This window comes from Carcharodon carcharias, chromosome 8 (assembly GCF_017639515.1).
Source record: "Carcharodon carcharias isolate sCarCar2 chromosome 8, sCarCar2.pri, whole genome shotgun sequence".
Lineage (NCBI taxonomy): Eukaryota > Metazoa > Chordata > Chondrichthyes > Lamniformes > Lamnidae > Carcharodon > Carcharodon carcharias.
Window position 1 is genome coordinate 154,031,249 of NC_054474.1, and position 14,354 is coordinate 154,045,602.

Here is a 14,354-nt window from a genome sequence, read left to right on the forward strand (position 1 = left end):
ACTCCAACAGGTTTGACAAACATGATGTCTCTTTCATAAATCCATGCTGACTCTGCCCAATTTTACCATTCTTTTCTAAATGCCCAATTATCACATCCTTTATAATAAATTCTAACATTTTCCCTATTACTGATGTAAAACTAACAAGTCTGAATTCTCCCACTCCCTCCCTTCTTAAATTTGCTACTTTCCAGTCTGCAGGAACCTTTCCAGAAGCTATAGATTTTTGAAAGATAACCACTAATGCATCCAATATTTCTATAGCCCCTCCTTCAGCACTCTGGGATGTAGCTCATCTGATCCAGGGGATTTATCAACCTTCAATCCTGCTAATTTTTCAAGTACTTCCTCTTTACTAATAATTTCTTTCATTGCTTCAGCTTCACAAGTCCCTTGGTTGCTGAGTATTTCTAGAAGATTTTCTGCATCTTCTTCCATGGAAACAGGCACAAAGTACTTGTTAAGTTCCTCTGCTATTTCCCTGTTCTCCACTATAAATTCTCCTGTCTCCAGCTGTAATGGGCCCATATTTGTCCTAGCTAATTTCCTTTTCACGTACCTAAAGAAGCTTTTACAGTCCACCTTTGTTTCTCACTAGTTTCTCCTTTCCCTTTCTTGATCTACTTGCCGGCCATCCTTTTTTGGCTCCTAAATAGCTTTCAATCCTCAGGCTTACCAATTTTTCTGGCATCCTTATAAGCCAGTTCCTTTGATCTAATGCAATCTTTAACTTCTTTTGTTAGCCACGGTTGATTCACCTTTCCCAATGGGTGTTTGTGCCTTAGAGGAATATATATCTGCTGTAAACCATGTAGTACTTTCTTAAATACTAGCCATTGCCTGTCTACCATCAAATCTTTTAATATATTTTCCCAATCCACTGTAGCCAACTTGCCTCTCATACCTTCATAGGTTTCCTTGTTCAGATTTAAGACCCTAGTTTCAGAATGAACTGTATCATATTCGAACTTGATGTCAAAGTCACTAATATTATGGTCACTATTTCCCAAAGGCTCCTTTACAGCAATGTTATTAATTAGCCCTTTCTCATTACATAATACTAAATCTAAAATAACCCAATCCCTAGTTGGTTCTTCAATGTACTGCATCTATCTCGTACACACTCCAGGAATTCATCTTTCACAGCATTAGTGCCGAAGTGCTGATTAGGTTTACCCACTCTATACGTAAATTGAAGCTGCCCATTATTATTGCATTACCCACATTACATGCATCTCTAATTTCCTGACTTATACCTTGCCCAACATTACTATTACTGTTTGGTGGCCTATAAATAACTTACAGCAATGTTTGCTGCCCCTTTCTGTTTCTTAGCTCCACCTAACTGATTATACATCTTGATCCTTCGAACCAAGATCCTCTCTTACTAATGTACTGATCTTGTCCCTTATTAAGATTGCTACCCCAGCTCCTTTTCCATTTTGCCTATCCTTCCTAATTGACGAATATCCTTGGATATTCAGTTCCCAATCTTGGTCACCCTATAGCCACATCTCTGTAATGGCAATTAAATCATACCCATTTACCTCAATTTGTGCCTTCAAATCATCAACCTTGTTGCAAATGCTGTGTGCATTCAGAGTGCCTTTAATTCTATCTTTTTAACATTATTCTGCATTCTGATCCCAAATGAAACAGAAAACATTGATGTTTGTGAATTCCAGCTTACAGTCTCATTACAAGTTATGGCATTATTGTAAATTTTAGATGCAACTGGATCATACGCAGATGATTTTATAATGCATCCAACAGAATCCCACTACTACATGGTGAGCTCTTTGCTCAGTGTCTTTACCATTGAGATTGTACTATGGGTACCTCGTCAGTGGCGCAAGCAAGGAAGGTTAAAACTTTTTTGATTCATTTGCGAACATGTATAATTTAGAAGAAAAATCTAAAAGACTGTAAATCCAAAAGACTTTCATATTTGAGCTTCATCCTTAAAGTTTGTATCCGTTTTCAAAATGATCTGTCGAGTTGGCAGTTGTGATATTATACAAGTATTGATTTTGATTTTGTTTTCTTTTTGGCTTTTTAGGTGCTCCAACTGAGGATCCAATGTTCCCTAAGGTAGTATGGCCAACTCCAGACCACTGCCCCACATGCCATGAAGAGATTCAGGGACTCCATACCTGGAAGGAGGAAGAAGTTCTGACATTTTTGAAGTCTCATTACAGTGTGGACAACATTTCGTTTAGATATAGTGAATATGAATTACAAGCCAACAAAGCAAGGCAACCAGCTCTAGAAAGTAATGAAAATGAGGGTAAAAAACAAGCACCACCTCAACTAGGAAATGGCCACAAGAAGCAAAAAGACAACCCCCAGAACCTAGGCCAAAACTCAAAACACAGTGCCTTGACAAAACAAGGAAACAGTGATCTAGCTGATAGGAACCAGAAAAGAATTTATTTAGACCAGGATGCAGCCAACCTGAGGAAAGAGTTTAAACAATCCGTTTCATTATTTGGAATAGGGTTTTCTAATGTGGACATGAGCCTTTGTGTCATGTTGTACGCAGCATCCTGTTTTTTCCTCATGATCATGTACTTCTACTTCCAAATGAGGTCCAAAAAGTGGAAAACTAGATATGTCTGTCCTTTAGTTTAGGACCATTTCCAGCTGTGGTGTAGAAGGAAAATGGGTCCATATTGCAGCATTAGTCGTCCTTCTGGTGAGGATATTGGTGAACCTTTGTTTTCCCCAGAGCACACCTTCACTTTTTTTTATCATTTCAGTCTAAGCGATGAAGTGCAAGTTTAGTTCTAATATGTAACTTGATCGTGAATATGTTTTGCAGCAACTCCACCTCCATTGGCTGATTAAAAAACAGGAGCAATAGATTTGGAATGCCTGGCTGCCTTTTAAGAGCATTTCCAGACATGCCCCAACAACTCATTTCACCCTTTTCTCCACTACACTCCTGACTGCTAATTCTTGCTGGGTTTGATTCCATGGAAGCTGGGAACCTAGTGCTACCTCACCCAAGCAACTTTCATTCACACGTAATGCCTTGACAATAAGTCCCGGGCTGTTCAACTCTGGGGAGAAGTATCTTGCTTCTCCTCCTCCTTAAGGTCAACTAAAAGATGTGAACTGAATTTGTAACTTTTCTGGCATGTGTAGCTTGTTTCATATGGGTCAGGGATGGGAGATGGACATTTAACTCATCCCTCTGCCCCCTAGTGTATCTGCCTCCGCTGCCCTCCCTAACTGGTTCCAAACATCCATCACTCTTGAGTAGAGGAAGTCCTTGCTAATAACAGTTTCAGATTAGTTTTCCACTATTTTAAATATGTTCCTGGCCCTACATTTCGACCCCTACTTTTGAAGTGATACTTAGGTTTATCTTACACTGAGGTCATGATTGCACAAATATTCCCCCCCCGCCCTGCTCCCTCACTGCCCCAGCTCACCACCCACCGCAAACAACCCCCCCCACCCCACCCAACCAATCTTTATTTTCATACAACCTTTTGAAATATTTAAAGTATTCTTTCATTATTCGCACATTGAAGTGCTTCTACTCAGCATGGCTGTCAGGGTAGGTTTTTGTCTGATGTACTAACTTTGTACCCTCTAGCCTGAGAGCTTCAACTTCTTTAGTCTTTTTTAGCGCACCCCTTTACACCAAGGATGAACGTCTTTACTCTGTGCACCATCTCGCATGTAAGTTCTTTGCTATTGGGCAAGAATTGAATGCAATAATTCATTTATGATCTGACCAGTTTCTTGTACAGTTCCAGCATGGCCATTGCAGTTCTGATTATGTACAATTTCATCTTTTCTAATAGCTTCACTTTATTGCCTAAACATTAGCAGTACTGAATTAACTATTCCTGTCAAGTTACTTTAAGTCCCTCTCTGCTGAATCAAGCGCATTCATTGTTACACTTATGCACTTTTTAAAATACCCTATGTCTGGTATTTTACGTGTGACAACCCCACACCACCATGGACCATTCTTCAAATTTCTAGTTTTCATTCCGCCTGAGAATCCATGAAATATTTTGCCTATATTTTTGGAAGGTGTATTTTTCAATGATAAAATGTTAATTAAAAAATTTGCCTGAAATGAAAGCATTCAGTTATTTTAACAAATGGTTGTAACTGTACCCCTTTAAAGTGGAACTTGAACCAACCAAAGCCGGGTGCTTACCTGCCTGTGAAAAGAATTTTGAGGCATCACTACCGTGGGCATTTCATTGTTTTTGTACATGTTTTGTATAACAAAGGTGCTGAATGGGGTAGTTATTTTTCTGCCTGTCTATTGTCTGCAAAGAATCAAGGTACTTGTGTTAAGTCAAGATTTGCCTAATGCTACATTTATTAATTTTAAGTTTACAGACCTATTTCTGTTGATGTTCAACTGGCTGACCCATGTTCACTGACCAAGAGTCATCTGTTCTGGCAATGTCTCCTTTTGCAGAGATTTGAAAATAGCCCTTGTTAATCGTGTTAAGTTCCTTGTTTTCTAGGCTATGGTGCAAAAGTTGCCCCACTGTCAGTTCCAACCATCCCTTTTTTAAAAAAAGTCTTTAGATTTGTTACAAAATATAACTGCCTGATTTTAAGAGGCCATAACAGAAAGAGTGTATCTAATGTTGCACTAGTACAGTAGTTAATAGGGAGATTGCTATTGGAGCTAACGCACATGGCCATGATATGGGCCCAGGGTAGGTTTCTGAGGGGAGAGGGGTGGGGGTTGGCAACTGACACCGATATCAGATTTGTGATACAGTCTGACATACAATTGCCTGAAATATATTCATGTACTTCAAAAGACGGACCCTGTTTTTGTAGTTTTTTGCAATGAAACAGGCGGATTGTGATGTCTACAGCATGTGCTGAGATCAAATGCCAGCAAGTTCACATACTACTTCAGGCAGAGAATGATCCTGTTTGAATTTTAAAGGTGTGTGTTAAATAGCTGACCAACTTTGAGGAAGGGACCAATTACCTTGTATTTCCTTCCCCTCCCCCATCCCTTTACTTGACTCCTCTTCAAAATTATTTTTTTAATAGAAGGTTCAGTAGAATTATCTGCAGTATTATCCAGTGAAATATCACCCCAAACCTGCCTGAAGCTTCTCCAGAGATTCTGTTATGCCACTGGAGGAAGTTTCCATTCTGTATTTCACCTGTTGCATTTTTTGAACAGACTGGGTGCAATTTGTTCATTCAGAAAAGCTGCCTTCACTTTGGAAACGTTTCCTAAAGATCATAATTGAATTTATTTATTTTGTTCATAGCTGCCTTGTCCAGCTCACTGAAACTGTTGTACTCTGACATGTGTCAGTCAATGCTGTATATTTTCATTAGCAGAAAATGTAGGCAATCTTTTGTACTGAAAAGAAATTGAAAGATATTTCATCCTATTTGAAATAAATTACTCTGCAAAGAACTTGTAAGTCTCTGTATTTATACAGTTAACTCCTGGCTGTTATTTTAAAAAAGCAGTGAAATTCCTCACTCTGATTCTTAATATCAACACTTGCTTGCGTGTTTGGATGTAATGATTGGCTTTCAGACATCTGCCCCACATAATAAACACTTGGAAAAGCTTAACGTTCATTGTTATTTCTACAGGTAAAGAGAGCAGTGTGGGGCTCCAGACTCAAGTAATACTTACTGCATCTCACTCAGCAAAGACCAGGTTCTGTGCATGCGTGTATACAAGCACATAACTGTACTGACCTGTAGCATTCCCTCAAAGTTACACAGCAATCTAAAACGTATCGTGCAGTGCAACAAATGGACCATGTGCAAAATATAACAACTCAAGTGACATTCACCAGCTTACTGAATACTGGTTAAACCTTACTAGCAAGGAGCCAGCAAGACAGTTGTAAGAATAGTTCAACTTCAGCTAGTGTGCTGCTACCTTAAAGTGGTTTCTCAGTTTGTTTAAATTTAATGACAAATAGGTTACACTAATAGAAAGAAATTGCAGTTGTATAGCACTTTCCACAACCTCTCAAAGCTTTACTTTTTATAGTGGGGAATATTTCATAATACCAGGTCAAAAAGCATTTTTAGTCACCAGTGCTGATACACTTCATCTTTGATTGCAAAGTTCACTCATAAGAGTTATTGGTGCTCAAAATAATGGGAAAGAAAGTTAAATTATGTAAAAAAAAAACTAGTCTGGTTTTGCAAATGGCTTGTCAAGGTAAAAGTGTAGTCTAAGGTGATGTCACTAGAGTTAAAAGTGCCACATGATGGAACAAAATCATGTTTGGGGGGTGAAGAGGACTACTAGTCTAATTTAATTGCACCCTGTTACCATTGTAGACTAACAAAGCTGAAGCTTTTTAATTTAGAAAAGCATCGACTTCAAGGAAATTGAGATCTTTAAAATTATGATAGAATCGGATCTTTTCCCGGTGAATCGACTATTTTAGCTTTATTAGTTTAGGAAGGACTGGGACATTATAAGTTAGTCAGTTCTGGACCTAAATGATTCTCGGGTACTTTTTGTGGAGTTATTGTCCTGTGGCACTAATTGCTGGCTTCTGCAGTAAATGTGTGCCCGCTAGAAGCATTCAGTAGTATGCTGGCTGAGTTCCTAGAAATGGCCAATAGAAGAGAGCTGGCACCCAGTCACTATGGTCTCCTGGAGTTTGTTTGATCGCATTCAGGTAACAGGCGAATTTCCAATATATTTTACCCTAAGCTGGGCTGAAGCTTTATCACTTGGTTTTACTGGGACTGTGGGAGCAGGTGGGTGCAGTGTATAAAAGTTAGATTTCCTGGCTGGGATAGAATCAATGGACCAGCTGGTCTTGTGCACTTTCATTTAGTTTGTACGCGGTGTGAGCAAAACACAGTTGAGACGATTAGTTTGTTTCAACATTCAACCAGTGTCCTTTTTAAATGATATATAAGTGAATAAGGGCCCTTTATCACTATTTACTGAACATACTTTGAAGATTTCGTTTTGGGCAAACATCGGAGGTACATGTTCATTCCTCACTTTAAAAAAGTACAGTTTAAATTTGACGTCAATAAAGTTTTTGAAATGTGACTTTGTTTTCCAAAAACTATTTGAGGTTATTGAACAGAAAATGATAAAATCTAAAGAAAAATATTCCACCAGTATATGTTTCTGTTTTTAATGTATTGTTGGAAATTAGGTGTTTGCACATGCACAGAGTTCAAACCCAAATACATTCTCAACTGTGCCAAAGTATCACGTCTTTCAGGTGAGGCTAAGTCCATCAAGTGAAGTTCTTATTGGGGACAGTAAAACATGAAGGCACAATGTAATAGGTATATTTAATCATGTAGTGAAATAATGTTTTAAAATTATTTTGGACATGAGATTTGTTAAAAGCAAAATACTGTGGATGCTGGAAATTTGAAATAAAAACAGAACATGCTGGAAAAACTCATCTGGCAGCATCTGTGGAGAAAGAAATAGAGTTATCGTTATGAGCCCATGTGACTCTTCCTCAGAAACGTTAACCCTGTTTCTCTCTCCACAGATGCTGCCAGACCTGCTGCGTTTTTCCAGCATTTTCTGTTTTTGTTAGAAATTTGTTACTGAGAAAACAGCAATAAAAGCATTTTCAGAAATTATTTTGAGCTCTGGAAGCCCAGTGGCCAGACTGCAATCACTGATGAATTCACGTAAGCAAATACAATTATAAATGTGGGTACAAAGAATTTATAATACAAAAAGTTAATATGTAAAGCTTAATGAAAGCATGACAAAATAGGTTGTGCAGACCTGAGGTATATGCGGTTGTAAAGTTTTTAAGATATAAATGAACGTAATTGCAAATGTCAATATATTATTAAACACTGGTGTAGAATTTGGAATTCCAATGGTCTTGGAATGTTTTAGTTTCAGTAACATAGTGGATGTGTAATTCTCATTTATGACTCTCAACTGTAAATTTATATTCTGTAACAACTTAGTCTTAGAATGCATTGCAGAATCTCACTAGGGTTCTTTCGACAGCATCTTTCAAACCCAGGACTGCTACCATCTGGAAGGATGAGGGCATTTGACAGATGGGAAGTTCCCCACCACGCCACACCATCCTGACTTGGAAATATATCGCTGTTCATTCACTGTCGCTGGGCCAAAACCCTGGAACTCCCTCCCTAACAGCACTGTGGGTGTACCTATACCACATGGACTACAGCGGTTCAAGAAGGCAGCTCCCTACCACCTTCTCGAGGACAATTAGGGATGGGCAATAAAAGCTGGCTTAGCTAGCGATGCCCACATCTCAAAATTAAAGGTCTAATTGCCTGGGTGCAATTTTAAAATGAAAAGGGAATGTTTATGTAACCTGCTATTTGTGAGATTTAAAGGGGAATTGCTCCACCATCTGACCAGATGTTTGTACACACACACACACACTGAATTTCAAGTTCTATTTTCCACTAATATATCCCTGCCTGCCCATGCCCCCTCCTGCATTCAATGCTTGTTCAAGATCTTGACTGATAAAGTGACTTCATCTCCGGCTGCTCCATGTGACCAGAATAGTAGCAGAAAGAAAATAGCTACTTAAGGTGATAAGACACAACAAATTTATCTAAGCATTGTCCTTCACTTGCCATGGCCCAAACCTCTGGATTTCCTCCCTAAATCATTTTGCCTCTCTACCTCTCTTTCTTTCCTTCAGATGACCCTTAAAGCCAACATCTTTTCCAAGCTTTTAGTCACCTTCCCTAATTTCCTTGTGTGGCTTGGTATCAAAACTTGTTTCAAACTGCTTCTATTGCCTTGGGACATTTTACTGTGTTAAAGTCAATATATAAATTCAAGTTGTGGTTATATGGGCTGAAAATACTTTGAGCAGACAGGTTAACTGAAACGAAGTAGAGGAATTTGATTTTCAATGAAATAGCTAATGGGACCTGTTTTCTGATTCCATAGACCTGGATACTTCCCGATGTGTTTTAAAGAGATCCTACTGCCACAGAGCAGTTTATATCCCATTATGCTTGCTCCAAAAATACAATGCATTTGGCTTATTGTCTATTATATAGTCACAGCCTCATTAGCCTTTGTTATATCACTTGTTTAAAAAATAGAAAATGAAGGTCAGTGTGATGAATTTTTATTATCATTGGCCTTTGTATAAAATAACTTCCTTTTAACTTAGCATTATATGTATTAGGCACCTTCTAAAATGTTTTAAAGTTTCTATTCATTACTTATATTTTTTACATTAGTAAATTAACATAAACCTGGGAATTTGACTGTTGTTGTGATTGGACTTATGCTGTTGAATCCAAACTAAGACTTAAATGCTACATGTTGTGAGAGAGCTTTATTTGTACTAATGTTCCCTCAAAACCATCTTTCAGCAAGGTTGGATTGAGTGTATAACCACAGACAGAAACCTGCCTGAAAATGTGTCTCATTCCCCAGAATTAACAGGCATTCAGCCTCATCATTAATAGGATTGCCATTCTCTGAGATAACTGTGGGGCTTCTCTCAAATTTAGGTGGGTTTGGTTTTTAATTTCTATTGCATAGAGAACACCAAGCATGCCTAAAAACGAGGTGTCAACCTAGTGATGCTACATCACAGGACTACTTCCATGCCAAACAGAAGAAGCAGCTTGCAATAGACAGAGCCAAGCGGTCCCATAACCAACAGATCAGATCCAAGCTCTGCAATCCTGCCATATCCCCTCATGAATGGTGATGGACAATTAAACAGGTGTAGAAGACTCCACAAATATTCCCATCCTTGATGATGGGTGAGCCCAACATATCAGTACAAATAACAAGGCTGAAGCATTTGCAACCATCTTCAGCCAGAAGTGCCGACTGGATGATTCATCTCGGTCTTCTCCTGAGCTCCCCAGCATCACAGATACCAGTCTTCAGGCACTTCAATCCACTCCATGTAATAACAGGAACAGCTGAAAGCACTGCCTACCGCAAAGACTATGGGCACTGACAACATTATGGCAACAGTAATGAAGACTTGTGCTCCAGAACGGGCCATGCCCTTAGCCAAGCTATTGCAGTACAGCTACAACACTGGTATCTACCCAGCAATCTGGAAAATTGACCAGGTATGTCCTGTCCACAAAAAGCAAGACAAGTTCAACCCAAACAATTCCCACCCCCTCAGCCTTCTCTCAACCATCATCAAAGTGATGGAAGGTGTCGCTGACAGTGTTATCAAATGGTACTTACTTAGCAATAACCTGCTCACTGATGCTCAGTTTGGTTCCACCAAGGCCACTCAGCTCCTGACCTTAATACAGCCTTGATTCAAACATGGACAAAAGAGCTGAACTCCTGAGGTGAGGTGAGAGTGACTGCCCTTGACATCAAGGCAGCATTTGACTGAGTGTGGCATCAAGGCACCCCAACAAAACTGGCGTCAATGGAATCAGGGGGGAAATTGTCCACTGTTTGAAGTCATACCTAGCACAAAGGAAGATGGTTGTGGTTGTTGGAGGTCAGTCATCTCCGTTCCAGGACAACACTACAGGAGTTCCTCAGGGTGGCATCCTTGGTCCAACCATCTTCAGCTGCTTCATCAATTACCTTCCTTCCATCATAAAGTCAGGAGTGGGATGCTCGCTGATGATTGCACAATGTTCAGCATCATTCGCGACTCCTCAGAAACTGAAGTAGTCCATGCCCATATGCAACAAAATCTAGGCAACATTCAATCTTGAGCCGATAAGTGGCAAGTGACATTTGTGTCACACAGTTGCCAGGCGATAACTATCCACCCTTGACATTCAATGGCATTATCATCATTGAATCCCCCACTATCAACATCCTGGGGGTTACCATTGACCAGAAACAGAACTGGATCAGCCATGTAAGGAGGGCGATTGCATAGTAGTATTGTTGCTGGACTCATAACCCAGAGAGCCAGAGTAATGCTCTGGGGACCTGGGTGCGAATCCTGCCATGGCAGGTGGTGGAATTTGAATTCAATAAAAATCTGGGATTAAAAGTCTGATGATGACCATGAAACCAGTGTCAATTGTTGTAAAAACCCATCTGATTCACTAATGCCCTTAAGGGATGGACCTGGCCTGGCCTACATATGACGCCAGACCAACAGCAATGTGGTTGACTCTTGAAATGGCCCCTGAAATGGCCTAGCAAGCACTCAGTTGTAACAAACCGCTACAAAGTCACAAAAAAGGAATGAAATCAGATGGACCACCTGGCACTGGAAATGACAGCTGATGAATCAGTTCTCCTCCATGTTGAACACAACTTGGAGAAAGCACTGAAGATGGCAAGGGTGCAGAATGTACTCTGGCTGGGGGGGCTTCAATGTCCATCACCAAGAGTGGCTCGGTAGCACCACTACTGACTGAGCTAGCCAAGTCCTAAATGACATAGCCACTAGACTGGGTCTGCAGCAGGTGGTGAGGGAACCAACAAGAGGGAAAAGCATGCATGACCTCATCCTCACAAATCTGCCTGCCGCAGATGCATCTGTCCATGACCGTGTCGGAAGGAGTGACCACCTCATAGTCATTGTGGAGACAAAGTCACGCCTTCACATTGAGGATACCCTCCATTGTGTTGTGTGGTACTACCACCATGCTAAATGGGATAGATTTCAAACAGATCTAGCAACTCAAGACTGGGCATCCATGAGGCGCTGTGGGCCATCAGCAGCAGCAGCATTGTACTCGAACACAATCTGTAACATCATGATCTGGCATATCCCCCACTCTACCATTACCATCAAGCCAGGGGATCAACCCTGGTTCAATGAAGAGTACAGGAGGGCATACCAGGAGCAGCACCAGGCATACCTAAAAATGAGGTGTCAACCTGTTGAAGCTATAACACAGGACTACTTGTGTGCCAAACAGCATTAGCAGCAAGTGAAAGACAGTGCTAAGCGATCCCACAACCAACAAGTCAGATCTAAGCTCTGCAGTCCTGCCACGTCCAGCCATGAATGGTGGTGGACAATTAAACAACTCACTGGAGGAGGTGGCTCCACAAATATCCCCATCCGCAATGATGGAGGAGCCCAGCACATCAGTGCAAAAGATAAGGCTGAAGCATTCGCGGCTATCTTCAGCCAGAAGTGCTGAGTATTTGATACATCTCGTCCTCCTCCGGAGGTCCCAAGCATCACAGATGCCAGTCTTCAGCCAATTCGATTCACTCCACGTGATATCATGAAACGGCTGAAGGCACTGGATACTGCAAAGGCTATGGTCCCTGACAATATTCGGCAATAGTACTGAAGACTTGTGCTCCAGAACTGGCCACACCCCTAACCAAGCCGTATCAGTACAACTACAACACTGGCACATAACCGGCTATGTGGAAAATTGCCCGGGTATGTACTGTACACAAAAAGCAGGACAAATCCAACACAGCCAATTACCGCCCCATCAGTCGACTCTTGATTATCAGTAAAGTAACGGAAGGGGTTAGCAATAACCTGCTCACTGATGCCCAGTTTCAGTTCTGCCAGGGCCACTCAGCTCCTGACCTCATTAGAGCCTTGGTTCAAACATGGATAAAAGAACTGAACTCCAGAGGTGAGGTGTGAATGACTGCCCTTTACATCAAGACAGCATTTGACAGAGTGTGGCAGCAAGGAGCCCTAGCAAAACTAGAGTCAATGGGAATCAGGGGGAAAACCATCCACTGGTTGGAGTCATACCTAACACAAAAGAAGATTGTTGTCATTGTTGGGGGTCAGTCATCTCAGCTCCAGGACATCACCGCAGGAGTTCCTCAGGGTAGTGTCCTCAGCCCAACCATCTTCAGCTGCTTCATCAATGACCTTCCTTCCATCATAAGGTCAGAAGTGGGGATATTCGCTGATGACTGCACAATGTTCAGCACCATTCGTGACTCCTCAGATACTGAAGCAGCCTGTGTCCAAATGCAGCAAGACCTGGGCAATATTCAGGCTTGAGCTGACAAGTGGCAAGTAACATTTGCGCCACACAAATCAGGCAATGACTATCTCCAACAAGAGAGAATCCAATCATCGCCCCTTGATGTTCAATGGCATTACCATCACTGAATCCCCCTTATCAACATCCTGGGGGGTTACCATTGACCAGAAACAGAACTGCACTAGACGTATAAACACAATGGTTACAAAAGCAGGTCTGAGGCTAGGAATTGTGTGATGAATAACCCATCTCCTGACTCCCCAAAGCCTGTCCAAGACATAAGTCACTCCCCACTTGCCTGGATGAGTGCAGCTCCCACAACACTCAAGAAGCTTGACACCATCCAGAAAAAAGCAGCCCAACTAATTGGCACCACATCCACAAACATTCACTCCCTCCACCACCAACGCACAATAGAGCAGTGTGTACCATCTACAAGATGCACTGCAGGAATTCACCAAGGCTTCTTCAACAGCACCTTCCAAATCCATGACCGCTGCCATCTAGAAGGACTAGGGCAGCAAATAGATGGGAACACCACCACCTAGAAGTTCCCCTTCAAGACACTCACTATCCTGACTTGGAAATATATCACTGTCCTTCACTGTCACTGGGTCAAAATGCTGGAACTCCCTCCCTAACAGCACTACGGGTGTACCTACACCACATGGACTGCAGTGGTTCAAGAAGGCAGCTCACCACCACCCTATCAAAAGCAACTAGGGATGGGCAATAAATGCTGGCCCAGCCAGTGAAGACTGCATCCCATGATTGAATACAAAAATATGTTATCACTGTGGCTACAAGAATAGGTCAGAGGCTGGGAATTCTGTGATGAGTAACTCAGTAACCTGTCCACCATCTACAAGTCAGGGGTGTGATGGAATACTCTCCACTTGCCTGGATGAGTGCAGCTTCAACAATACTCAAGAATCTTGACACCATCCAGGACAAAACAGCCTGCTTCATTTGCACCACATTCACATCTTAAGCATTCACTTCACCATCGATGCAAAATAGCAGCATTGTGTACCATCTGCAAGATGCACTGCAGCAATTCACCAAGGTTCTTTCAACAGCACCTTCCAAACCCACGACCTCTACCACCTAGAAGGACAAGGGTAGCAGATAGATGGGAACACCACCACTTGCAAATTCCCCTCCAAGTCACATACCATCCTGGCTTGGGAATATATCACTGTTCCTTCACCATCGCTGGATCAAAATCCTGGAACTCCCTTCTTAACAGCACTATGGGTGTACCTATACCACATGAACTGCAGTGGGTCAAGAAGGCAGCTCACCCCCACTTTCTCAAGGGCAATATGGAATGGGCAACTAATGCTGGCCTAGCCAGCGACATGCACATCCTGTGAAAGAATAAAAAGAAAGCCACTCTGGGAATCTGGTGTCAGGCATATGAATGATGTAATCCACCCAGCAGAACTGGT

The 14,354-nt window shown here is 41.5% G+C and overlaps 1 protein-coding gene across 3 annotated transcripts in view; it reads left to right on the forward strand.

Moving 5' to 3' along the window:
• The window catches only part of lhx3 (LIM homeobox 3), a 158,178-nt gene that overhangs the window by 87,651 nt on the left and 56,173 nt on the right, over positions 1–14,354 (forward strand). For 2 of the 3 annotated variants that reach the window (XM_041194124.1, XM_041194125.1), the window contains one exon: positions 2,060–5,425. The exons of the other annotated variant lie outside the window; for it this stretch is intronic. In XM_041194124.1, coding sequence (XP_041050058.1) covers positions 2,060–2,631 — 572 coding nt within the window. In that variant the 3' untranslated portion in view covers positions 2,632–5,425. Of the gene's footprint in view, positions 1–2,059; positions 5,426–14,354 lie in introns of those variants that run through there. 3 annotated transcript variants of the gene reach the window in all.